At 41.5% G+C, this 27496-nt stretch overlaps 2 protein-coding genes across 13 annotated transcripts in view; both read right to left on the reverse strand.

Moving 5' to 3' along the window:
- Nucleotides 1-281: 281 nt before the first annotated feature.
- On the reverse strand, nucleotides 282-19965 carry GOLGA1 (golgin A1). Of its 2 annotated transcripts, none has more exons than XM_055721458.1 (23): nucleotides 19842-19965; nucleotides 19116-19423; nucleotides 17456-17546; nucleotides 16036-16110; nucleotides 15451-15548; nucleotides 14934-14966; nucleotides 14090-14218; nucleotides 13610-13767; nucleotides 13155-13266; nucleotides 12935-13030; nucleotides 12584-12709; nucleotides 11344-11439; nucleotides 10829-10924; nucleotides 10422-10574; nucleotides 10100-10195; nucleotides 9262-9351; nucleotides 8016-8118; nucleotides 6948-7105; nucleotides 6299-6460; nucleotides 5736-5795; nucleotides 4742-4912; nucleotides 3667-3753; nucleotides 282-2803 (listed from the first exon to the last, which is right to left on the reverse strand). In XM_055721458.1, exons 2-23 carry the CDS (start codon nucleotides 19248-19250, stop codon nucleotides 2723-2725), a joined length of 2406 nt encoding a protein of 801 aa, XP_055577433.1. In that variant the 5' UTR covers nucleotides 19251-19423; nucleotides 19842-19965; the 3' UTR covers nucleotides 282-2722. The 2 variants fall into 2 exon arrangements, with proteins under 2 accessions (XP_055577433.1, XP_055577432.1); XM_055721457.1 differs by having other exon boundaries at nucleotides 13610-13779.
- A 380-nt stretch (nucleotides 19966-20345) lies between these two features.
- SCAI (suppressor of cancer cell invasion) overlaps nucleotides 20346-27496 on the reverse strand; it is a 49210-nt gene continuing 42059 nt past the window's right edge. For 5 of the 11 annotated variants that reach the window (XM_055720119.1, XM_055720116.1, XM_055720115.1 and 2 more), the window contains 3 exons: nucleotides 27240-27413; nucleotides 26920-27020; nucleotides 20347-25820 (listed from right to left, as the gene is read on the reverse strand). In XM_055720119.1, the coding sequence (XP_055576094.1) occupies nucleotides 25671-25820; nucleotides 26920-27020; nucleotides 27240-27413 (425 nt within the window). In that variant the 3' untranslated portion in view covers nucleotides 20347-25670. Of the gene's footprint in view, nucleotides 25821-26919; nucleotides 27021-27239; nucleotides 27414-27496 lie in introns of all 11 variants that reach the window. The other 6 variants (XM_055720121.1, XM_027802462.2, XM_055720120.1 and 3 more) reach the window with 2 other exon arrangements.

Genomic DNA, 27496 nt, shown 5'->3' on the forward strand with positions numbered 1-27496 from the left:
AAGAGAAGCAGCTGCTCCGGGAGGCCCTGCTCCAGTCAGTGTTTTCATCAGCTGCTAAAAGTGCAGCAGCAGCTGTCCCTGGTGAGAAGTGATTTTAGGAGGCATAAGCACTCTGCCTCATTCCTGGAGTAACTCCCTATGAGGAAGAGAGGCCTTAATTACATGGCTGACACCCTGGGTGGAAGGTGGTGTTTGGTTCATGCTTTAAAAGTCTCTCGATTTTAAATAGCTACAGCATCCCAGTGGAGAAAACCAGAACTATAAAGAGAACAGAATCAAGATTAGGGTTTTGATCCAAAATGTATTGCACCACAAATTTCATAGTGTTTCATAATACAATCCATATTTACAGCATAGAAGGAAAGAAATCCAATGGCCATAGAAAGGATTATGTATACCACTGTTCTTATACAAGGAAAAGTGCATTAGCTTTTTAATATATGTATACACACCATTCTTGCTCTGCTATCTAAAGAAAATTCAACACTTAAGAAGTAATTTATGTTAAGTTGATCCTGTATGAGCTTTGGGATCTTAAATTGAAGTGTTAGTATATAATCTAAGCTTTTATTTTGCCACTCTATTGAAGGCTGCCTGTACTGCTTCTCTTACTGTTCAGCAGTAACCTTTCAAGCCAGGATCAACATAAACCGATTAGTCATTTCAGCAGGCATCAGGGCGAGCAGAGGGAACCCTGTCCCCTGGTCTCTGGTCCCACAGAAGTAGGGCAGGGCAAAGGGTCATTGTAAAGAAAAAGACCTTGAAGAATAAAATCTTCTCAGAACCAACAGGGTTATCCTGCCCCAGCTTTGTTTCAGTAGAGAAACAATTGATACAAATCTATTTTTGATTGTCTCTTTTCATATTAGAGCAGAGTTGTGCTCTTCCCATAAACTTCTCTATGCTATGCTTAAGTGCCGTAGATCAGGTTACTGAAGACTGTTTGGACAAGCTTTAGTGTACTAAAAACACGCTGTTGGTTTTCTCAACTTCAAATAAATACAACCTAGCTCTAAACGGAGGAGTGTCACTTGTGCCAAGGTGATAGCTATGGCGAGTACCTGCGCCTGGGTACAGCCGAGTAACAACGGGGGAGGGCAGCCAGGGCAGGGGTCTGCAGCACATTTACTGCTCTGGTAACGGGACCTCCCGTGGGAGGATCCTTTCGCGAGCCTGCTCACGTGCTGGAACTCTAACAGTACATCTCGACTGCCGCCACCAAGGTCGTGCCCCTGTTAGCAAAGCAAAGCTTAAAACCTGAACAGCGACTCTATCTCCACTAGAGGACAGCTTGAATTTTCTCGAACGTATTTAGCAAAGACATTGTTAGTAACACAAACCTCGTTGTCAGAGAATTACTAGAACTGCAGCCTGCTCACCGAATTCCATATGTGGTTTTTTAAAAAATATGTCCCATTTTTAAGAAGTCAGACTTACTGCTGCTTCCCATTTTCATCTAGATGGTGCAGTGTTTGGTATTAATAACTATGGGCAAAATTGTGCTTCCACTCCATGCGACAAATACCACCTTGGTCCCCTTTTCTTAAAGGAGAGGGAAAGCAAGCTGCTGGAACAAAGATTTATTCATTAAGAGTTGAATTTTGCCTTCGAACACAAAAACCTCATGAGCAGCGTTTCTTTTACCATGTAGTTAGGACACAGTTAACAGCCCACTACATGTGCATAACAGTTTTTAAGCATCAGTATTTGAAGTACAGAAAACCACAACCAAAGAGGCGGATACTGGTTATGAAGATTTGTTGCTAGCAGACTTGGAAGAAAAGAAGTAAAAATCAAAGTCTTTAATACCAATATTCTTCACTGTTTGTCACTAGATTATTATTATTTTTTAAAAATAAAAGGTATTCTCAGTGTACATTTACAATACCTGGAATTCAGCTTTAAAAATTTAAAATGGTTTACTACCCCTTCTTCCCAATGCTAACAACCTATGGTACAGGCTAATAGATTAGTTTTAAAGGCGACCGAGTATTAGGTACTATAATTAAGACCATTTTAAATATTATTTTTCTTTAAGAAAAGTAAAATCAGACAACTCTAAAGTTGTGCTCTCAAATTAAATAATCATCATCAACATGCAGCCTTCAGGACTGCAGGCCAGGATATATGCACCTTAAATTACACAGTGATATGAAAAAACGCGAACTATTAGTTATGTCAGTATAACAAGGCAAGGCAGATTTCTTTTTTTGGTTAAAGCTCCTGCTCCTGTTCTTTGAAAGGCTTTTCAAACTGTCAAAAACTCAATACAGTACTGCCAACAATTACTTTTTTTTTCTGCTTACTTTCCACAGCGAGACAAGGAAGCTTTCCTGTGCCTAGAGCTACTCAACTCTGGCACTCCATAACAGAAGCCGGAATCACCATCATAACAGATGCACGTGTTAGAAGCTTGAACTGCCAGCACCGGTATTAGTGAGGTTAACGTTACCCTTTGGTGCCAAGAAACAAGACTGATGAGCACAAGGAGCTGACTTCCATTAAGACCATCGAGACGACAGTCCCAGAGTCACACCCGGAAGAAGCGTTTCAGTTCGTAGTGAAAATTCTCCTTGCACGGTATTAATTTTGTAAACAGTGTCAAAAGTTCTTGTACAAAATACTGCAATGACAGTGATTAAGACACACCTGAATTAGTGTGTTCAGCGTTCTTTTCACAGAAAAAAGTGGCTAGATGCTGACTGCCCATTTTCAAGTTCCCTTAAGGCCACAGTGTCCTTGGGCTCGAGATAGACGGCCGGATACTGCCTTTAGGAGATGGCTTTGACCCGAACCATGACATCTAGGACAGGAAAGAACAATACACGTTATGCTACGTTCACACTTTTAAGAAGCTGAAGATCTGAAAAAGAAAGAATATGGTACATAGGCATCTCTCCATCACTTGATGGAAAGAACTATTTAGAAAACAGAACACTGCAGACCTCAGACTGCAGAAGCGAAGACAGTTTCACACAATCAGACCTGGAAGAAACAGCATCCACCTTCCACAAGTGAAGATGACGGAAGATTACGCTTAGATATACTCCTTTAAAATAATTACAAATTTAGTCATTTAAACACAGGACCTTCAGTTAATCCAGCATTAAACTGTTCCCTGAACAAGATGGCGAGGGAATCTCCCTCAGCTGCAATCCCACGTAGGCTGAACACGTCCAGCTTACCGAGTGGGCAGAGATGAATGCAGGATGTGGAAGGAACTGAGGTAGTACTCAGTTACAAACACTCACTGAGAGCCACATAGCCCGGGATGCGCAGGAGATCTGATTTTATGGAACAGAAAGGAGAAACAGAGCTAGGTGTCTAGCCCAGCATCAAAATGACAAACCAAGAATTCGGCTTCCTGCTTTTAAACATCTGACTGTACTCTAGCAGGGAGCTCCCAGCTTCCCTCCACAGACTGAGTCTGCTGGGCAAAACTGTGTTGCCACTCCTCTGAAGCACTGGAAGTTGCCGTCTCCCTCACTGAAATGGACAATTTCCAACAGGTACATATGTGATTAGCTACAATTTTAATAATATGTTACATTTATTATTGTAGCTAGTATTTGGAAAAGATACTTTTCATCATCTCCCAGCATCTAAGAACTGTCATTCCATCTGCTGGGCATCTCATTAGAGACTGTAAGTGGAACAAACCCTTACCTTGTACTCCAAAGTTTCTTTAAGCATGTTTTCTTCCTCTTGTGAAAAATTCAGTAACACAGACACAGCTTTAATTAGATGAAATGCCTGAAAGAAACCACAGTATTTTGTTGCTTATGGTGCTCTCAGGCTCTATATTCTGGACTATGGTGCAGCACAGCTTTTTCTGTAGGTTTGGTCACAGACTTCTCAGTCACAACTGCAAAGAGCCGGCCAGCAGCCTTCCGTTATCCCCAGCTCCAGCAGACTGGGATGGCCTGTGCCTTACTTCTGCTGTACGTTTCCTGGCTTTCTGTTCTTTAACATTGGCTCGCATATTTTGGGGAAAGACGACAAATGGGGAGCCTAGCTAATTAGAGAAGAAGCTTGGCTTCTGTGGCACCCAAAGTTTTTTAAAAACTTTAAAACTTCAAAAACTTAAAAAGTTGATCAAACCAGCATGTAGGCAGGAAAGAATCATGGCATTTGTAATATACGCTTAAGTGTATTAACTCTAAAGTGCTAATATTCTGAATGGGGCACACAATGCAGAGTTAGTAAAGGAGTCAAGCAATCTGGATACCACGGGGCTGCACGATTATTTGTTCATCTTACGCACTGACTTGCAATTAAGCGAAGTATATTGCTGGCATAATGTTTTACCTTTAACTTTTCTGACACAATGTGGCGAACGTGAAGGAGCTCCAAAGGCGCTCGGTATTGCCTCTTACAGATCAACAGCAAGTGGTTTATGTCTTTTTCTTGGGATTTTTTTGTCTTAAGTGTACAGCTACCCTAATTACACACTCCATATGCTTTACAGAGTAGCGCAGAAGGAATGTCTTGTAGCTTCAGATCTTTTATCTCCAGACTTAACAACCTCTTAAAAATTCACATTTCCTTTTCATTTAGTTCATAATAATCTGTGCTTCCAAACATATCATTGTTAGCCATTTGGCTTCATTGTCCTGAATCAGTCAACAACTTGTTAAGCGTAGAAGTATGGAATTGGTACAGAAGTGTCCTTAGCAGGTAACAGGTGGCAGTTTCTAGAGAAAGACAGGCCTAGAAAGAGAAGGTCAGTGTACATCTTTACCTCAGATTCCCGGCAGGACATGAACTTTAGGACAACATGTTTAAGGTATTCAAAGTTTATCTCCCTTGAATCATTTAAATCAGAGTTGTTCGTGACAGTCACAGAAGCATTAGGCACTTCAGAATTTGCTTTTTCACGTACTTCGAGTACCTCACCATCAGGCCTTATTTTCTAAAAAAGGAAAAGAGAAATGCATTGTAGACTCTGTCAGCTTGACACTGGGAGAGGAGTCAAGTGCAAGATACCCAATACAGAGGGCTTGTATCCACAAGGTGGGTACAACCTGGGCATCAATAGGACAAGTGTCTCATCCTTCACGGGATTACAGCAGAGAAACATCTTCACCTGTCCCTAGACTCCAGGACAGAAGCTAATTGCCGTGAGCATTATGTGTACATTACCCAAACCAGCATGGAATTGGCTCCATGGTAGAAACTATCACCTGATGATTTTCTTTTTTCACTAATCTGCTCTGTGCCTTTCAAACATAGGCTCTGTTCAAAACAGTTTACTAGCTCAGAACAAAACCAACAATTTTTAAATCCCGTTAATTTTTTTTTAATTAGAAGATTTTTTTCTAGGAGAGGAAAACTGTTGTAATAGAGATTAAAGGGAAGCTTTCACTGGGGCAGGTATCACTCCCACGGTAAAACTTCGCTGAATGGCAGCTAAGTAGCAATCAAACTCCATTGTTCACTCTATGGAAACGTATTAAATGCCCAAGTTACCAAACACAGGCCTTCTGTAGCTAAAACTCTGTTGCAAGAGCCAAGTGGTGATAGACACCTGCACACCATCTGTTCAATCAATGATCCAGAATAATGTAATTCCTTAATTTAAGGGTTCACCAATCTGCCTGCAAACACAAGCAAACTGCAGACATCCCTAGTAAAAAAAAAAAATATGCTCTAACTAGCAGTCACGGTTTTGGAATTAGTTGTGCAAGTAACTCATTAAATGCCACCTGAAGAGACTGAAAAAACATAACCCTTACCAACTCTTTCTGGAGGGTTTTCTTGAGTTCTGTCATTCTTTGCTGTAGCTGCTTTATCATCTGTAAGCACAGCAAAGGAGAGTGTTAATCCAGTATTCGCTGTCAGCACACATTCTGAACCACAGATCTCTGGAAAAACCCATGACAAACAAGTGTAACGAATAAAACAATCGTTAAACAATGCTGACAGCTCTAAGGAAGCAACATACACATCTTGCCTTTCTAGCTGCACGTGTTAGCAGGCACGTGAAGGATACTTGGGCTTTCACGCGACAGCTCAGTGGAAGCGAACTGAATTCACACAAAAGGGGTCTGCAGGAAAGCTGTGAACTGTATCATTTGGTGCATCAGGCCTCCACAATAGATAAGGATACCTGCAATTGTGGCTGTAGTTTTTATCCACTGTTCCTAGATCCTTGTACAATCCAGAATAGTGGATACAAATTGTATCTGCCATTTTGGTAAGCCTGTCCTTCTAAGGCTGCAGGATGGGCAGCACCAATTATTTGGCTTCCTACTTAAAATGGGAAAGACTAACAGCTGTTTCTGCTGTTTCAGTTCACCTTGTTCTTCTCAGCAATTTGCTGTTCCAGCTCTCTGTTATCTTTCTGAAGTTGAATGATGTCTGCAGCTGCTACCTCTCCATTCTGTTCCACCACACGATTTTCTGGAGAATGGAAATGCTTGTTGTTGGACGTGCTCATCGATTCCTCCAGTTCTAAAGCCTACAAAAAAACGATGAGTGAATTGGAGATGGATCACGACATTTGCAGCCCATGAACACTCCCCAGCGAGAAATCTTGATTTCTTTTTGGTGGTGGTTTTTGTGGTGGGATGGTGGTGGTAGCTTTTTAAACCAGAAAGCATTAGTGGCGATCTAGCTGGCTACATCTCTCACTGGCCTGCTGACTACTTTTGGGTCTCTGTCTCACTGGTTTCATAATGATTGTCTCAAGACATTTTATGAGTCAAATGAAATAAGGGGTTGGCTTTCATAAACCCGTTGCAGGTCTGACAGGAAACAGCTTTCTGAGGAAGACAGAGAGCAACAAATAATTGTGGTTTACATTGCTCTGTTTCAGATCACGAGCAAGCTGTCAGAGGAAACAGCTCCAAGCATGTATCACCAGGCATGACAGAACTGGGGGTCTCTCAGACACCCACTTATCTTCTTGAGAAGTCTGAACAGATCAGATTTGCAACTGCACTCACATTTTTCTCATGTTCTCTGGCTAGCAGGCACTCCTGTATCTGCAACTTCAGTTCATCAATTTCCTTTCTTGCTGTTTCTTCTTTCTCCACTGCTTGGCTATTACTGGCTTCTATGTCAGATTGCAACTGATGCATTTGCAGCAAGACAGCTTCACGATCTGCAAAAGGAGAGACCTGCTTAGTATCAGTCTACTGAATCGAATGGGAGTTTCTAATTATTTTTCTTAAACGAAACAAGTTACAGTGATAGTAAATCCTGACCTTTTTGTCTTGTTCCATTGTAAAGACAGAAAGATGATGGAATTTAAGCCAACCAAACTCATGTGCATGTTTTTGCAGACGAGCAGCCTCTAACTGTCTGAAAGTCAGGGCGATTTTAGTACTTAACAACATAATTATCAATTAGACCTGCTCTAAAAGACCCCCATCAAATGTCTGTGTGACTTGTGCTGTGACTGCACAGGAACACTTGGGGCCAAGCTGTGAGCACAAATGGCTAGCTGGCCCAAGTGGCTATCAGCACATGGCTAGCCGAGGGAATGGTGCAACAAGGGCTAAAGTTTTGCTCCCTTTCTAAATAATGGCAACACACAAGATAAACACGGTGCGGCGAGGAACTCAATGAAGACGACTGCACTTCATTTTTTAGTATTAGTGTGGAATATCAGTTTAAAGCTGTTCTGTAAGAACGTACATAATCTTTCAAGCAAACACAGTTTTTAAAGCAGTGCAATGAAGTAGCAGTTTTTGACCTCTATCATTTATTTCACGTTTTGTGCAAAAAAATAATTTACAAAAAGTACAGCAAGAGTTTTAACTTTATGGTGTATAAACATAAGACACTGATTTTAAGAAGTGGTTGTTTTTAAGGACCCCGTAGAAAGACTGCCCAACTGTTATTGAAAGATAAAAGATTTTGAAAATGCTAGTAGATTAAATGTGGAAGAGAAATCTAGAATTATTATATATATATATATACACAATATTATAATCTACCAGGCAAGCCCAGAACCAAAGAGTGTACTTAGATGAAGCTGTCTGGGATACAGTAGGCTTGCTGGGACTAACCTTGACTGAGTTGGTTTAGTTCTTCCTTCTGTTTCAGAAGCATATCACCTTTTTCCTCAATCAGCTGGTCTTTTTCCTTTATTAAGGAAGCCATATGTGAAACCTTCAAAGCAGGCAAACACACACACACACACACGTCATTCAAGATATAAAACTAGAAGGTGACATTGAAAGATTTCAACATACCTCAGAGGTTCCAATTTTTTTTAATACTTTTTTTTTCCATGGGAAGAACTGCAGAAGAATTTATGTAGCAGTAAAAGGCAGTGGCTGGTATCTGTAACCAGCAGGGGCTGCCTGAACTTTGTGCTAGCCAATACAATACCTTGGAAAAGTGGTTTGTGCAGCATTACTGTTACAAGTAATGTAATGTGGACGTCTGGGATCTATCCAGAGAAGGCATCACCTGTACAATGCTGACTTCAGTGCTTTTTAATGAGATCAGTGTGCTGTAAGAGCTAAACCACCTTCACTTCTGATAAGCCCTGTGCCACAGTCAGAACGGCCTCATCACCACTGGGCAGCAGCTGTAAAACAGCTGCTGAACTAAACCAGCCGACCATCGCCTCACAGCCTTCTACCTACAGCCAGACCTCCAGCAGCCCCAGGAGAACAAAGAAACCAAAAAATGGGATTAAATTCAGTCAGACTTGCTCAGTTGGCAGTTCCTAGCTTAAGCAAACACAAGCTCATGTTATCCACCATGACCGTTTTTAATAAGAGCAGAACAACTGTATCTAGGATTTGCATTTGGTTACTGGATACAACCTCCTCCCTACGAGGAAATCTACAGTTTTACAACTGCTACGCTTCAGAGGGACAAAGATGTGATATAAGCACTGAAAGGAACAACAGAATGAATAGGTTTCTTTAAAACAAACTGCCAACTAGTCAGTCAATGGCTCAGGATGCCTGGCCCACTGGGACTACATACCAGCTTAGCGATGGAAAGGGCTCTGAAACACCAGTCACCTTCATTCCGAGCAACTTGCTACTACCTGGTCTTCCAGGTTCATATTGTTGTTCATATTCAACTGCCACACCTTGCTATAACTCCTAAGCCTGCAAACTTACAAACATCCCCAACCCTGCAGTCAGCAGCGTTTTATATTCTGCTGTCTTGCATGCTGAGGATATGATTCTGATTAATGTTCTTGACTCTTATGATAATTAAGTACAAATCTAGTCTGGTCTGTGAAAGGTGGGGAGCACCCAAATATATTTCAGACTGTTGGTATTAACCAACCTGCTGTTGTAATTCCTCTCTCTGTTTTCGTGTTTCTTCCAATGCTTTAGCAATTTCAATGCTGACAGTCTCTCTGCTGCTCAATTCGTTCTGCAAAACAAAAGTAATTCAGAGGTTACTTGAGACAACTAAAATCAAGTCAGTCTCTCATCTTTAAACTCAAATCTATTAGCAACTAGAATTGAAGGGTGTTCTGACACACCAGTTTATGCTTCCGAATGAGTTACTGTTTTGTTTTACTGCACAGCTGCCATCTGCACATGTAAGAGCAACACAGAACTGATGTAAGAGGCCATATGTATTATATTCAAATGCTTTAAAAATCTTTTAGCTTGAAGTCTCTATTACAAAGTAGTTCCTTCCTACAACTGATCTTTACTCCATTTGTGCATCCAAGAGTAGCTACAGAAAAAACCAGCTTTCAACAACATAAAACTACAGTTGAAAGTCTGCGTATGAGCTGTAAATACCTGACCAACTTAAGTTTTCAGCTTTTGTTTTGAACGCTATGAGTGGAATTTGATGTTGAACCATTCTGTATTCATTACTGCTAACAGGATTTAAAAGCTCTTCATGCCTGACAATACAGGAGTGTATTATTTCTGCCTGATTTAGGCAGACCCAAGCATTCTGCTTCAGAAAAGGATGAGCCATTTGTAATGCTCCTCAAATGCATTCCTACTGAGTACCAAAGATGATTTACAGCTGAATGTTACAGTACATGACACCTGAATGTAATGTGAATCCAAGTACTGAGAATGTAACACACTTTGCCGTTAACTGTTTCTCAAACTTGGCTCTGTATTTAACCAAGGTCACTGACCAATTAAGCCCTTACCTTTAGCCTGTTCAATTCAGACTCTTGCTTTGTTAAAGAGCTCTCATACTCTTCTCTGCTTTTGTTAAGACTTTTATTTTCTTTTTCCAGCTGGGTCTGAAAAATAAAGATTGTTTAAATAGTAGGTACAATTATTCTAATGCTTTGTTTAAACAATTAAACACATCAAATGCTCTGTATTTAGTTTCTTAAAAGTATGCGATTTTCTATTATAATGCTAGGAGTGCTGAATAAAAACACTCAGACAACACGCAAGGTCTATGTGCCATGTTAACATTTTGAGAAGACTCAACATGGCCCACTGAACAGTTTCTGTACTTACAATCTTTTGCTGAGCAGCTGTTTTATCAAATTCCCAAGCTGTTTCAAGAGCAGCAATTTGAGACTCCAGCCCAGTAACTTTCTGATCGTACTGATGTTTCTCATTCAAAATCTGTTGCTGTAGTTTACTTCTTTCATCCTCTAGATCAGTTTGCTAGATCAGAGAAATAAACACTACATTAATAACATTTTGAAGTTCTGACAAGAATTGGACACCATTCCATAAGAGACATACGCAAACTGAAGCAACGCTATTCCTTTAGCAGCAGCATCACTTACTCATAGACAGACACCAGTTGAGGAGACAAACAGTAAGAAAACACTTGAGCAATGAAAAAAAACAGGAGTGAGTGTCTCTGGAGATGCTAATCTGCTACTGGTCAGTGAAACACCCTGCAGGAGACTTACCAATTTCTGGATCTTCAGATCCTGTTCAGCAGCTGCTTCCTTGCTCTTTTTCAATGCTTCTGCTGCAATTTGTAGTTTTTGTTCCAGTTCTTTATTCTAAAATATAACCATGCATTAAATTTCTTATCTGTTGGCATCTATGTTATTAGAATAAACATACAGAATGTGGGATGACCCAATAGGGGAAGGTAAACATTAAAAACACAACGCCAGTGTAGTTCAGACACACTGCCTACTTGATACATGCTGCTTTTAAGAACATTTCACCACACCTGGTGCACTACCCCCCTGAAGTACAATGCTTGCACTTCAGCTATTTGTTTCTTAGGATAGGGAAGATACACATGAAATCTCTAACTTCATAACCTCTAGGCCCTTCTCCACCACTGAAGGTAGCAAGATGACCAGAGACACTGATCAGTTAGACTGGCCTTTCAAGATTAGATGTGACATGCAGTCTCACTTTTGGCTGAGAGCACAAGGTGGAAATCTGTAGTGAAATAAAAATTATCTACCTGTGTTTCCAATCGGTTCACAGTCTCAGTGTGATGCGTTCTGTCTGTTAGTACCTGCTGCCTAGTTTCATCCAGTTTCTGCTCAAGAGTAGTTTTCTGAAGATTACATTGAGATGAAGAACAAGAGGAAGGAGGGACAAAGAGATACATTGCTGAGTTTTTTAATTAAGATTTTTCTTTTTATTTCATTAATAAGGTCAAACTAAAATGGAACAGTTATTTTGATATGCAATGCAGCTTCGCTTTTGGGAACCAGCAAGCTACTGCATAGGGCTTCCACAGATCACGTTGCCCTGGGGATGACAACTTGCTACTAGGAATAAGAAATTCACTGGCATCTTGTCGTGATTCAGATGTAAACCCTAATCAGCAGCTAGGTCATAATTTTCTAACCCAGGCCAAGTTTAAGTGATCAAAAAATTTTTTCTGAAAGCTTAACTTCTCCTGCATCACAGCAAATACAAAACAGGGTAAAACATTTGCTAATTATGGTAGTTACTTTCCAAAATGTTTTACTACTGCTACATGGACTTTAAACTGGCTCGAGTTTCCTAAAGCAAGTTATTCTATCATAACAACATCAAGTTGATGCGTCTGGTAGGCAAGCCTGACCTCGTCTCCCTGTCACCCAGCTGGGGAAACATTGCTCCAAACTGTTCCCAACAGGAGCATCAGTGCTTGGGAAAGAGTTGGAGAAGTAATGAGAGAAAGGGCATTAACCAAAGCCAAGTTCTTTCTGTTTTCAGCTGTTTCTAAAGAGTTCTGAGACTCAAGTTTTCAATATACAACGTTGTGTTTGTATACCTATGTGCAAAACCAATTCCCCTTCCTGTCCCAATGCTTTGCAAGTCATGATAATAGAAGATAAAGAACAACGAGAAGAGTTCGCTGTTCTCTGTAAGGACTAACCAATAAAACTCTCAACTCATTCCACCTACTGTGGGGATGTTAAAAAGCTGCTCTTTTGCTTCTAAGCAGTCAGATGCATTGCCTAAACAGACAGGCAGAAAGACCCATAGAGACATCCGTGCAATTATCTACATGAACCGGCTTGATTAGTCACCTACACAATTCTGTCCAGCATAGACAGTGTGCCAATATACATGGCAGGGACAAATGTGCCTGCATCACATCATCATATATTCTATGTGTGAGAAGTAATGTTATGTCCTAAATAAAAAATAAATAAATAATTCTCACTGAGATTGCACTTTTAAGCAGTCTATAAATGTATAATTACCTCTTTGAGTAGTTCCTGCACATGTTCATCCCCTGAAAGATTTCTTTCTAGCTTTTTTTCTAAGGAAGACACTTTTTCCTGCAGCTGTTCAGCAAGTTTATTCCTCTCAGCAAATTCAAGAGTCATCTGTAAGAACAAGAAATCACAGAATCTTTTCTGTAATGAAGCTTTCAGCTAATCCATTGTGGTTTGACTTTAAAAAGTGCCATTAGAAAGAGAAAAGTCCTCTCTGAAAAGACAACATGGTCCTAAAACACTTTCTAGACACCAAATGTCAAACTCTCAGTGCATTACCCAGATGCATACCCCTTTACAACCAGCCAACAGCAGGTGCATCTGAAAACACTTAACCTTTTGCTTGTGTTGTTCGTATTCCACCTTCAGAGATTCATGCTCCACCCGTAGCATTTCCAGTCTCTTCTCACAACCAGTACCAGCAACTCGAGCCTAAAAATTTTGAGAAATTACTTGCTCTGAAACTTAAGATTTCCAAAACCACATAACTGATATCTAATCTAACTTCTGCAGACAAGGAGCCCTTCGAATCAAATCTCACTTAACTCAAACTTACATTTTGCAAGTCTACAGAAAGCTGCTGAATGACAGTTTGTAGCTCCTGTTCTCTTAACTCCAGAGCAGTGATCTTATTTTCTGCATTTGTCTCAGCTGTCATTAGTTCATCTCTTCACAGAAAGAGAATAAGAAAAAGTGACATACCGTTGCAGAAAAATATAAACTTTAGCAGATAAATCTGCTGCTTATGAAAATGGACTAAGCAACAACAAGATTTTCTTGTCCTAAAATCAGCCACTGGTTGATTATACATTTTCCAAAAAAAGTGACAGTTAAGCATTCAAACTATGCAAAAAAAGAAATCATTACAACAAGCTTACAAAACCCTAAACAAGTACTACTTTAATTGACTTGAAAAGAAATACAAACTTGGCATTTACATCCACATCAGCATACCAGAAGCAATTATTCAGTCAACTTGCTATATATATATATAAACTCTTCCAAAAATACCTCTGTGCCTCTAGCTCCAAGAACTGCTGCTGCAACTCTTGAAGATCTTTCCTGAGGCCCGATGACTCCTTGCTTGCATCCTGAAGCACCTCTTTAGTGTGGGTTAGTTCTCGAGCGCACATCTCTAGTTCCTGCTCAGTTTTGCTCAGAGATTCTTCCTTTTTCAAAAGCTGAATATTAGAATGTTATCTTTGACAATACAGATGACCCAGTAATACTGATAAAGACTTCTCATTGAAACTTGTCTTTTTTATTAAGTTATGAGATGAATTAAACGAGAACAAGTAACTACCAGAAAAGTCACCGCTGAAATAAACTTTGTAGCATTGTGTGCATGTATCTACTGCTAGGATTTTGACACTGACCAATACTCTATACAAAGCATAAAGACTAAAAAGACAATTAATGCAGAGCTACCACTAACTTGGTATTTTAACAGAAATTTTTGGAAAAGGAAAAAAAAATTTTAAACAATCTTACCATGTGTTTAACTTTGGCAATTTCCTGCTGTTGAAAGCCCTCCAGTTCATCAATTTCATCTCTTTTTTGAAAGAGGTTCAAACTCTGCTCCCTCATTTCTTGTAACTGTGTTTCAAGCATTTTTTTTTCCTGATAAACCAACAGAAACAAAAGGAATCCAAGAATATCTGTATGCTCATTTCAAGTCAAGGAACCTTGTCTTGCAGCTGTAAGGCGCTCTGATGGTGCTACACATAGAACTAGAAACTCTTTCCACATTCATGTTGCAGTAGGCAATGCGCAGCAAATTACTGAACTTCAAAAAATCTCAGAAATATTTCTGTATTCATTACATCGCAGCCAAAGATCACCTAACCGAACTCTTAAAAACGGACAGCAAATAGTAGCATGTATAATGTCTTAATAATTAGAGATACTTTAAAATAGGCTAAGCTAACCAGCTGAATAACAAGACTGAAATCCTGCACTAAAAAAATCCTTTCCAAACAGTTTCATTCATTTTGTAAAACAGACAACCTACTGCAATGCCTCAGCCCAAGTCGCTACCTCCTTCTGCATCCCAGCTGCCTCCTCTGTAATAAAGGAAACTATTGTTCCGTCTTACAGAAGTACATCTTCATCACAACCCATCATTCTTTACTGCCCCACTGAAAAATAATTCCAGAAGTATGTCCTGAAGCATTGGGGCTGGTAACAAAAGGAAATGTTTGGCCTCTTCCACTGAACAGTGATCAAATAATAAAAAGGGCTGAACAGAGTTGAGCTGTCAGAAGTGTGCAGGCTGGTGGTTACAAATACACATACACACTGGGTAAAAAAAAAAAAGCTCCCAAAAATTAATTACCTTTTCAACTTGACCCAGTTTTTCCGTCCACTCCTGAACAAGAAAGAAAGGAGAAAAAAAATAATCAAAATCAATTTGTAGACTTTCAAGGACAGCAATTATGGAGGGAGGACAGAGATACTAACTTGTGATAATGATTAAAAAAACAACCAGCAAAAGAAAAGTAACAGCTAGTGTAAGGCTGAGGAATCATTTATGCTACCTGAAGACATAAGCTTTGTGTATGTAAAATGAAAGTGACAACAGGTCTACTGCAATTGAATCTTACCGAACAAGTGCAAGCTTAACCTTTCATTACAAATTGTGTGCTCTCTTTAAAAACAACAAGGACAGGCAGAACAATGGCACGTCCTACACCATTTCTGGCATTTGAACTTACTGCTCCCTTCTTTCCTCAGCATTGACATGCTAAGCATACATGACACTGAACAACTATTTTAATTAATGGTGACACACCTGCCCCAAATATCAAGGTCATGCACTCAGATCAAAAGTCAAGCTGTTCAAGCTCTGTTACCTGGTCCTTTTTTTCTAAGGCCAAAGCCATTCCTTCAGCCATCTTGGCTCGACTGGCTTGATGAGCCTCATTCTGCTCCTGAAACTTCCTCATGGAGGCTATCAACAGAGAATCACCAGCTATATTAAAAACTCATCTTTTAAAATTGCTTCTCAATTTTCTATAAGTTATTTATAACTTTAAAGAACTGCTTCTGCAAGTGATTAGCCCCATCTTGACTCTCTAGCACTAATGCTGTACCACTTATTACTTCACACCGCTTGCACCTTGGACAAATACCAGCAATAACAGAAGACAGTTCCTCAGTGGATTATAATAAAGCTGCAGGTTTCAAAAAGGTCTCCTGCATGTCAGCCCCAAACTTGGCAAAAGGATTATAACAACAACTTTGTTCAACAGCCAACATACTACTGCTTTTGACACTGTAAACAAGAACTTGTGTTCCGATTCTTTGCAACCTAGAGGTGCAAAGTTTGAAAGAAAATGATTTACAACATCTGTACATCAAACCCATCCGTTTCCTTCCAACCATAACAAATTTCAACTTAAAAAAAGACAACAAAAAGGAGAAAGAAAAGTACGTACAATCCTGATGCTTTTCTAATGCATTTTCAAGCTTCTCTTTTATCTTCTGTAAGTTTCGGATCTGATCAGCATAATCTTGTGTGAGGAGGGAGAATCACAGACCAGGAATGAACAGACATTGGGGAAGGAATTTTTTAGGGGGAAAAAAAAGAAAGAAAAAAAAAGAAAAAACGATGAGTGGAAAACGACGATGATTTTCTCAATCAGAAAATCATTGCTGCTGAGGAAAACTTGGGTGACCATAACAATGAACACAAGCAAATAGTTCCAATACTGTCCACAGGGTAAATGGTTGGTACAAACAGGAGGACCTGTCCTAAGCATGCCAGTTACACAAAAAAAAGGCAGTACTAGAGAAAGGACTATCCCCACTTCTTACTTTCTTTAAGAACAGTGATCTATTTAACTCTGTTTAGGAAAGGTCTCTCTCATCAGACGATGCTTGCATCCTTGATCCATACTGCTTGTTGTTCGAGTCAGCCAGTATCTCTGAGGCTGAGCTGGTGCTCCCACTTGGCTATGCATTCTTACTGCTACTGTGCCTGCCAAGCAGAACTGACAAGGCAGGCAGATACAAAAAAACCAAAACAAAATACACACACACACCTTGGAGAAGTTTAATTAATGCAATGGAAAGGAGGATTTACTGACTGGGCTGCTTGCATGAGTCTCTTGATACTTAGAGCCTCCCTCTCTCGTACTAAGCCCCAACTGGCACTTTTAAGTTTGCCATATGCAAACAGACAAACACTTTGCCCTTTCAAATAGCAATGTGAAATCATTTCTGAATCTTGTATTTTCTTGAACTGAACAGGAGCCTAATAAGTTTCCAGAATAAATAAAAACAATCCTGAGCTGGCTATAACCTTTCCTTATTTTCCAAGGCCTTCCATGAACTTTGGGAAGCAGCAGCGTAACACAGTTTAACCAACACTCTGATCCACTCCACACAACCGGGATGGAAAGCAGCATCCGAGCAGAGCCCGTATTACAGCTTTACAGAACACTGTATTATCTTAGAAAGAAAAAAAGCCTCAAGACTGTTTCACATTGAATCCTTTGCTTTTTCTTCATTTCAAAGTTCACGTCTTTAAGGACAGCACGAGATCTCAGAAGAACAAAGCATTACATACGCAGAATAAGTAAAATAAAGATGGGAAAAGACGCTATTTGGAGCACGGGGACAGAAAGCTATCCCACCTGTTCAAAAGATCCACATAAACGTGTCATGAGATCAGCACAAAAGAGTCAGTCGTCTTTATAAAAGACCAGTTATACTGGCTGCAACCTAGATGACAATCAACAGGTTTGCTACAATTCAATATTCAACAAAACCTAACGCCACGTGTTTTTAATGAATTAAAACACTTAAGTTTTTATGCCTAAAGTAACAGGGGTTTGTATGTATCAAGACACATACCAGACAGCTTGACCTCCAGTTTTCTTATTTGTTCATTTCTTCTGAACAACTGGGATGAAAGATCCTCTCTAGAGCTGCTTCCATCAGAAGCCTTGGTAGAAAAACAACACTCATATAACTTACAAAATTCAGAAAAAGTGATCCTGCCCTATATTAACCCTCCAACAATAAACACTATCGCACCTAGGAATAATGGTTCTGTTTTTCACATGAAGGGGCAAGTTGTACTAGCACAGCAGAATGTGTAAAAAAAAGAAAAATGCTGAAGAAGAAAAACAGTAAGGGCTTAAACAGTCAGCTCTGCAACGCTAGCCTGTCCCAGGAAATACAAAGCTGTTAATAGAATCTGTAGCTGAAAAGTATTTGCTCAAACTGATCACTGGGGAAATGGCATAATAGAACACCTAAGCAGGGGAAAAAATCCGGCTCTACAGTACAGGTTTCAGGGTGGGTTCAAAGTGAAAGTCTTGAAAAACTAAGTAGAAAAGAAACAGTAACGCTCTTCAGGTGAGATAAGCTCGCTTAAGCACTAATGCAGTCTTTCCATGCAATGGTCTCTCCACGCAAAATCCACTACATAACCAACTGATGATTCTCTACAGGGTTTTTTGCTTCACATAAATCAATATTAGGAGCATTTAAATGAATATTGCTAAAACGACTAATTCTCAGACGTTTTCTGAAAATCACTCAAGACTTCAGCTGCCATTGTTATTTGTCTTCTGTTCTCTAAACTCACAACAAGGTAAATTAAATTTCTATGCAAGAATTTGTTAAATGCAAAAAAAAAATATCAGAAAAACACAATGCTAATATATTTCCATTGTAGACTGTATTTAAACATTAGCAGCTCCTACTTTCTGCTTAACAGAACTGGAAGTTCAGCTGAGCTTCAGAAAAAATGAGTTGAAACTCCACCTTGTAAATAACTTCTCTATTCTGCAGTCTGCAAATGAAGAGCACAACGAAAAGCCGTGCTGCAATACAGCGGGTACTGTTGGCTCCAACAGTGGTGCGACACTGTGTCTTAATCCAGGTTTTCAAAAATACGATAGCCATCAATGGGCAGAGGTGCCAGAGCATTACAGGGTTTCATTTAACCTATACACTCCTGGAATTATACAGCTTGCTTAAACAGTGCTTTGAACGAGAGAATTTAAACCAGACATTGGAGAACTACAACAGCTGAGTGCAACAAAACTACATGCGCTTTCTCATAAACAATACACTTGAGTAGGAAGAGTACCAGGAAGCCAAGAGGTAAACACAGGTCCGTACCTAGATGAGAGCTAACCAGTATCTAGCTTGCTTTCCTACTGCTTCAGTTATTAATTTTACCAATAGGTATCTCACATGTTACCACAGCTGTATTCAATACTTTATGTCTGTTTAACAATGTTCTGTATTGAGATAGCTTTGCAACTCACGTTTACATGGGATTGCAAGCCTCCTGCCAAGTACTGTGGTTAACAGAAAAACATTTTCTCTTCAGGATTTAAGTTTATTCAAGCTAATGATTCATTTATGCATTAGGACGTACACCTACCAGGATACCACAATACGTTATTCAACTCATATGCTAGACTTAAAATGGCTGTCTGTAAAGCCATAATAGAAATGTTGTAAGAGGAATTAAAATTCAAAGCAAGGTGTAACTTACAAAGTCATCTCCGGAGTCTGCTCCCACGGACGTAATTGACTCCTTACTGACAGACCTGGGGATCCGGGCAGCTCCTCCTGGCCTGGGAGCAATAGCGGCCTCTTCTGCTATCTTCTTCTTCAATTTTGCAAACATTTTAATGCTCTACAGCACTGCAATATCCAGGGACTTCGAAAAGCCACTACCTCCAATATGCTTAATATACCAACACTGTTTAAAGCTTCCAGATGCCAAGATTTAATTTTGTGCCTCATCCACTGTTTTACTGCATTTCTAGTTCCATTAAAGCCTTCACAGCCTAACAGTACCTGCAAATTAAAGAGACATGGTTTCCACACTAAAAATTTCGATGCGTATTAAACGCTTAAGGGTATCGAAACGCCCTTTAGCGTCACAGCTGTTGGAATACGCTACGACCACAGTCACGCAGAGCAGTACCCTTTAAAAAAAAACCCAGACGGACCCAAGGCGTGAGAGCGCTCAGAGGCACGGCCGGCCCCCACCGTGTCCGCTGCGGGAGCGCCGGGAGAGCGGGTCCCCGCACCCGGGCGGCTGCCCCTCCCCCCGCAGGCCTGGCGGGCTCAGGGCTGGCCCGCCCGAGCCGGCCGGTCCCCGGCAGGGCAGTCCGCGGCGGCTACAGCCCGCTCTGAGGCGGCCGAAAGCCCGCCGCCTCCCGGCGGGCACTGCGTCCCGGCCCCCAGCCCGCCCCCCGGCCCGGGCCCTCACCGCCCATGGCCCGGCCTGGCCTGGCCGGGACGCCGGGGCCGCCGCCGCTCCCCCGCCGCCGCTGACCCGGAAGCGCCGCACGGGCCGGAAGCGGCGCGCGCCGGTGCGCAGGCGCGGTGAGGTAGGCCCCGCCCCCGGCGCCTCCGTACCGGCGTTTGCCACAGTTTATTGACAGTAAACTCGGTGGGCAGGCCCGGAAGACGGCGGGGGGTGACTGCAGCCGGGGTACACGTGAGGGACGGCCAGGAGCCCCGGAGCTCGCCCGCGGCCCGGATACGGCGACACCGCGACACGGCAGGGCGGCGGGCCCGGCGGCAACAAGCGCGTACAGAAACGTGCTCGGAAGTCACAGAGGGGCCTGCGGCGCCGGGCCTGGCGTCCCGGTGGGGCACTGCTGGCCCGGGGCGGCGTGTGCTCCGGAGCGCGGCGGCAGCGGCCCCGCCCGGCAGCTCCCACGGCAGCGGCCACACCGCCTTCCTCCCGGCCCCGGAGCGTCGGGATCACAGCGCCTGGGCGGTTTACAGATCTCTTGCAAAAAAACCGGTTATTTGCACCAAAAAAGTTTATTTATATCTCTCTCACATTTTAAGTAAAATATCTGCTTTTACCAAAATAGGATATACAGGCACATGGCTGTAAAATAACTTTCAACCAATTCACTATAAAATTACTTTGGGTAATAAATAATCTGATTCTCAGGCAGAGCCCTCGGGGCCTGCGCCCCAGCCCTGGCGCCTCCCGCCTGCTCCCCGCATCCCTCCCGCCAGCGCAGAACAACTTGTGGTTCCCAGCCTCCCAAGGCCAAATCCTGCTCCTGAACCAGGCACCGACAACTGACAGTGGTGACAAACACATGCCGAAAGGAACCTGCTAAGTCAGTAGGGCAGACACAACAGGGTTTCACCCTGGCAGGAACCGCTGCTGGTGGTGGACCTGGTAAGATCCGCACTGCTCAGGGGCTCCTCCGGGCCAGCAAGGTGCAGTGAAATCTGCTCTCAACCCAGATGAAACCAGGCTCTTTCAGCTGGGATAGTTGATACGAATTCAGAGATGCTCCTTAATCCCCCGAAAGATTTGTCAGATTCTGAAATCTTGAACTAAATCTCCGTCTTGACAGAGCAATGGTTTGGAGGGGGCAGGACAAAAAGTTTACTTTCACTCCTAAATATAAAAGGAGAGACACATGTCCAATGCGTTCCTCCCCTGCTCTGTTTGTGGACATCCAGATGTTCAACACATTGGTCACAGAAACAGTATTGCTCTAAGAGTCAGAGATATTAAAAATGTAAGGGAGCCACCTCAGGAATGTATAATCTCTCTGCTCTGGAGATCTTCACCCTTGTCCTCTGTGCCAGTATCCCTCACACAGAGGCTGACTGCAGCGACTCTAAGGTTACCAAGTTGCACAAAGCAGCTTTCAGCTGTATATTAGATTTCCCCCCTGCCTAGTTCGTAACATTACCCTTGCTGTCACTGCCTGCAGAGCTCCATCAGTCCCCGGGAGCTGCTGCAGCCACCACAGATCAGCTACTGACACGACGCAGCCATTTCCCATGGAACGGGCTGGACTAAATGAGGGCTCTGCCACTGCTATCGTTGGTGGTCTGTAGTCAGAACAGTTGCTGAAGAATCTAACATCAATAAAGATTTTAAAAGAAGCCTCAAGACAAAAAATTTGTTCAGACAGATTCCAAGCTTTTTAGCTTTCAAGAAAAAGCAGACTTGAAGCACAGCATGAAGTTACAGCACAAGGAAGGCAGCGGGGCAGGGGAGGTGCTTCACAATAGCATGCCAGGGACGAATCTCAGAGCGGCACTTCCATCCCGTCCTTGGAGAAGCCTGACCAAAGCTACTGAAGCTGTAGCTTTTGAAGATGATTATTCAAAGCCTAATTTCCTGTCTCCCCCATCTATTTCTTATGATCCTTAAAAGACATCTCTGCACATCTCCCTGGGGAATAGTCTTGAAGGGTTTAGTAAGTCACCACTTGACAGTTATTATTCTGATGAAATACCCAAATAAACTGTCCTGAAATTTCTCAAGAAAACACTCCGGGGATCAAGTCCAGTTTGCACAGCTCACAGAAGTTAGTGCTCCATTTAGCTTGCGCATGAAGCAAAATGACACATCACATCCCAACAGTAATTAAAAACCAGAGCATTAAAGACTCATAACCCTGTATTCCCCTGTCATTGTTATTTTGAGAAGTCAAAGGCGAATAAACAGAAGACAACAGCAGTAACTTTGGCTAGATGTTCTCCAGCCAGTTTGAACGGGAATACAGAGGTGCCTACTGCGAGAGGAGGATTCGTTTGAACATACCACGTGCAGTAAGCAGGGAGCTTGGCAGCAGTAGTCCAGTAAGGACACATTCAGTCCAGTTCACATTCTTCTCTCGATGTATTACATACACAATTTACCGCTTGAATTCAGTATTGCCTGGTGGTGGCAAGTCATCTCTGCTAACATAAGCAATAAAGATATATGGAGAAAGGGAAAACGAGACAAGAGGGGAGGCATTAGGCCTGAGAAGAAAAGGAATTTGCTCTCTTCTCACTTAAAAATGGTTCAGTCTTTGCTTCACTTCCACACTGAGGACTGCTAGATACATAAACCGAATTGTTCTTCAATACATACAAGCATACATCAAGAAGGTACCTACGACCACAGCACACAGTAGCACAAGTTTAGAATGACTTAAGTTCAAACAAGACAAGCTTTTACTTGGAGGGGGAAATATCAGTATTTTCATCTTGAACGCAGTTGCTTTGGGTAGGAGGGGAGGGGGCTGGCTCAAAATCCAAGACCAGATACTCATCTCATCTACAGCTAGAGCAGACTGAGGGTATCAGCCTTCTGGTTACAAAGTACAATTTCATACTCCTACCCACAAAACAGGAGTTAAATCTTTATCTTCGCATATCCCTGCCAGCAGCATACCTTCTGAACAAAAGGTCAGTAGGCAAGAAGAGAATGAGGGACCTCAAGAATGAATTTTTGACTTGGACAGTCATCGCTTGTAAGTTCAACCTCTGAACTAATTTTCATGGCCTTATATTCTCCTCCTACATTCCAGCTTCAGGTTTTTGTTTTATTTTTTTTACGTGCATTCTCCTCTGATTAGATCTACCTTGGTAACAAGCAAACAGAACCTCTTTTTAGGGCTGCAAAGTGGATTAGAAGCCTCACAGATCATAAGCAAGGACTCCTCGCTTCAGCCCAGCTAAAATGAAGACTGGGTCTGCCAAGGCTTTCCCAGTCAGTTAACAAGCAACGTCCCACAGAGGTTCTCCAGCCCACACTTATGGAATCACCATCACTGCTAAACTTAGAAGTAGCATACTCTTCTCCAGATAATATGGAACCAAAATGAGAATCGCTTCATCAAAGCAAAAGCTAAAACAAAACAAAAGCATTTGGATGAAAGGCAGTGAGCTGGGGAAAACTAAATTCCCTTTTCCATGCAAGTTGAACGCTGCATGTGGAAGGACAGCAGCAGCCAGGGTAACAGATAACCTGTTTCTTGCCGCTGCATTAAAGGCTTTCTGTATATTCAGCTTCTACATGCAATCCCATATTTTAATAACTGAGGACCTCCTACCAGAAAGAAAGATCATCAGCTTCACAGTTAAGAATATATGAATCACTGTAATACATACAGGAGAACTCATTCCCCTGGCTAACTAAGGTCTCCTGTACCTGCAATCAATTATGAGTGACTTGAAGGTCCAAGCATAAGGCCCTGGAAACAGCCAATTACAATGGCAGAAGAGCCATAACCTTTACTACAACCACAGATGGTCTGCAACACCTCGTGGAATGCACCCAAAATGGCGTATGTGTGTATATATAAATTTTGTATGTAGACATTGTAGTGTTTCATTCTTTTTAATACATATACAAGTACCTATACATATATACATATTTACAATTTACACCAGCCAGTAGATGTATGCGTATTGTACATATACACACAAACGCCTAGAATACACATGCACACACACAAACACACACTCTTTAAAATGAACTCCACATCCCAGGTAATGAAGTCCTGCCATAGTCCAAAGAGCAGCACCAAGTGGTGGGGGGCTCAATATATACCAGCGCCAAGACTGCTTAGAACAAACACTAGCATTCATAGAATTTTTTACACTTGGGAAATTAAAGAATGGATGGCATAAGCTTCAGCCCAGCTACAAAGAACCTTCATGCAAACTTCCCACCTACACTCCAGCAATTCTTGCTGTTCCATACTGTGCTCTCCTCAGCTGAATGGGGTCCACCAGTGCTGACCTGCTGCCCTTCACTATTCTGGCTGACTAGATCATATACTTTGTATGATGGCATTGCAAACAGGCCTACTGTGACACTATGGTAGTCACCAAGTTCTACATTTTTTCCACCTGAAAACAGAGGCATGGCTGGTGTTCAACATAGAAGCACTGATTAGACTCGTCCTTTCACTTCTTTTCTAGCAGCCCATGGGAGAGTGACAACAGACTTTTCCATTTAACAGTTTAAAATATTTTTGTTTCCTTCTCCTTGCTCACACCTTCGCTGTCAGGAGTTGCAGAGCTAGAGGACCTTTTGCAAGGAAGGCAGTACAGTCCAAATGAGTCTGCAAGCACTTTTCCCAGCAGTCAGAATAAGCCTTTACAGAGGCTGCTGTACTCCTTAACATACCCAGACTCAGCATTATGGGCTGAGGGAGCCAGTAGCACTCCCACATGTAATTATGGCTCCTCAGTTTCACTGGTTCAAAGATAGGACTGAGATGCAATGGTGGGCATGCAAAAAATTTAACAGGGCTTTACGGTAGCACCCACTTTGTTTAACCTGCAAGAGGAGTGTCAGCATCTCTCTTAGGGCACTGGGATCCATCGCAGATGGGTCAGATAAAGGGCTTATATTCAGCACCCTATGGGACATTCTTTCAGCTCCTGTCAGGGACTGGTAACACTGTGGGAGCCACACATTCCATCCACACACAGAAAGGAGGGATAACGCTAGCTGCAAATGTAAGAATTTCTATCTGGTACCTCAAAATGAAGAACACCCCCTCCTCCTGGAAAATTGCGGCAGCAATACAAATGGCAAGATGACCCATATTACAGCGAGAGATGGCGGCTAGCTTTCTTAGCTGTGTAATTTGTTAATCTGCTAACTGTCTGCCCAATCAGGCAGAGTGGAAATTGTGTCCTTGGCCAACAGTACAAATTTCTTACATAAAATCGCTGCATTCAATTTATAGGGAGCATTAAGTATCTTTACAAGTTCACTTCAAACCCACTGCTCCAAATGCAACTTCATTGTCCACAGTTTTGTCTACTCACTTGCCTAAGACTGAAAAAATATATTTGTTATGAAGGACTCTGTTTTATTGCTATTGTTGGTTTGTACTGTGTGGTTCCATCCTTACCATTTAAAATCCAGACTCTTTGGGGATAAAATACTGTTTTTCTATTGATTTTTTCCAATTTCTTAAAATTGTATAAAAATAAAGGATTTCCACAAATGTGGGCTAAAGGTAACCAATAGTACTTCTATGCTTAGGATCAGCTGCTGGAAATGTGGTTGCTAGCCACAAGACCAGAAATAAACCTCTAGTGATTCTTTACCATTTAAAAGACATGAAAACCTCTGCTTATAAAATTGACCCCATACAGAATGGAACAGCTAAACTAACAGCTGTTTATTATTACTTTTTAAAATAATGGTCCTAAATTTAAAAATAAAATCAAGTACTTCCTTTTATGATTTTCACATTATAAAACTGCACCATTCAAAATCTGTGGCCAGGGAATCCCCTTTGCAATAAGACAGTTTCTTTTAATAGTCATCGAGGGTGTTTTCCAGGAAAACATTCCTAACATCCAGTATGGAAGCCAGCTCCAAAATGTGCTTTTGGAGGTGAGGGTTCTCCACCGTTTCATCTCGTGGCAGCTGAGGATAAGATTCTGGATAATTTCGAGTCTCCTGCTAGATGACAGTGAAAACAAAGAGCATCAGACATTCATTTATTTTTTACACTCTTTATGAAGAAGACTGCAAAAGGCCAATTTCACCTAAGAGGTACCCTAATCCATTTAGCATGCCACATAGACTGAAAATATTCTAGCATTTTCAGTTTTCTCTTTCTTTTTTTGACTCAGAGATGGTCATAGTGGCAATAAAAACGCCCGTTCATCTAAGATGGGTAATAATAGCAAAAAAACAGGAAAAACACCAAAAAAATCGATAAAAAGACTTCACATATACTTACCTGATAGGCTGGAGTTGATTTCTTGAAATTACAGACATGTAAGCATCTCCAGTGGGAGATTCATCTCATCCTAAAACAAATATCTAAGACACTGGGGGCAAATCCCTCCCCACTAACAGAAGACCTGCTTCTTTTCCCTGACACCAGAGAAGCCTAGGTAGCTAACTTAGGTTTGGAAAGCTACTAGATGTCTGCAGTTAGACAAGGTGAATACTGTACCTTTCTGTGCTTCAACTGTCATTTTTTTCTGTAGTGTTTAAAATGGAGCAGGCAGTTTATATGCCAGTGCTCACATATATAAAATGGTGTAGATCCAGAAGCCTACTTCATTGTTGGCACAGCATTAACCAACAGGGAGGGAAAATAACCATTTTCCTGTTTAACTTATTCATTTACACTTCAAAGACCTTTCAAAATCCATTCACACTAGAATACTTGCAGCAGTAACGTTCCACTCCTCCCCACTTCCTCTTATATTCTTGTTCTACACCTTTTTAGTTGTGTAGAAATAATAATCTTGAATTAAGAGGAATTTTTCTAGCTGACAAGGCTGTTCAGGGTGACATAAATGAATTAGAGCGTGTCTGCTACTTATGTAGAGGAATAAGGCTTCAGCAAGTCAAAGGCTTCATATGCCTTTGGAGAGATACAAAGGCACAGATTCAATACAAGCGGTAGGCATTAGCATGTGAGCATCAGTTATCTTCCTGAAGTCACAGTGATATGCTTAGCCCTAAAACCCTTCCATCCCGAGGCACTGCAGTTCTGTATGCACTGGATTGTCGTTCTCACAAAGGGACAGATATCCCTGCATACCCGGAAAATTTTGTGCATCCTCATAGTAGCAGAACAGAAGATAAATCTTGTTAGAAGCAAGCGAAGGAATTCATCCCCAAAAAACTGAAGAAAGGACTGATCTGTAGTGAAGGCAAAGAAAACTCAGTTTAGAGAGGCCTAATAAATAAATAAATAAACAAACAAATACATTTTTAAAAAATCAACTTAGGGGAAACAGCTATGAATTCCTGTGCATTCCCCTTATTCACTATTCTGTCCCTTGGAAAGGCTGAGCAAGAAACCCCAGCATCTGCTGAAGTAGCATGCTAAGGTTCAGTTGTGGATTAGTAGGCACGTACCTATGGATCGGGAGTGGGTCAGCAGCTGGGCAATATCTCGGTTGATTTTTCTAAGGTAATCTTGACACTTCTCCCACAATCCTCTGCGCATGCTTGATAATCCAGAGACAAATAGGAATGCCATTAAAGGATTGTTCAGAAAGAGTGTGAAGAGGCTACCCCGCTGAGACTGATCTAAAAAAAAAAAAAAATTAAAAAAAAAAAATCAATAGACAGGGAGATACATTTGGCACATGAAGCCAAAAAAGCTGTCCCTG

The sequence above is a fragment of the Falco cherrug genome, chromosome 9, assembly GCF_023634085.1.
Source record: "Falco cherrug isolate bFalChe1 chromosome 9, bFalChe1.pri, whole genome shotgun sequence".
In the NCBI taxonomy this organism is placed as follows: domain Eukaryota; kingdom Metazoa; phylum Chordata; class Aves; order Falconiformes; family Falconidae; genus Falco; species Falco cherrug.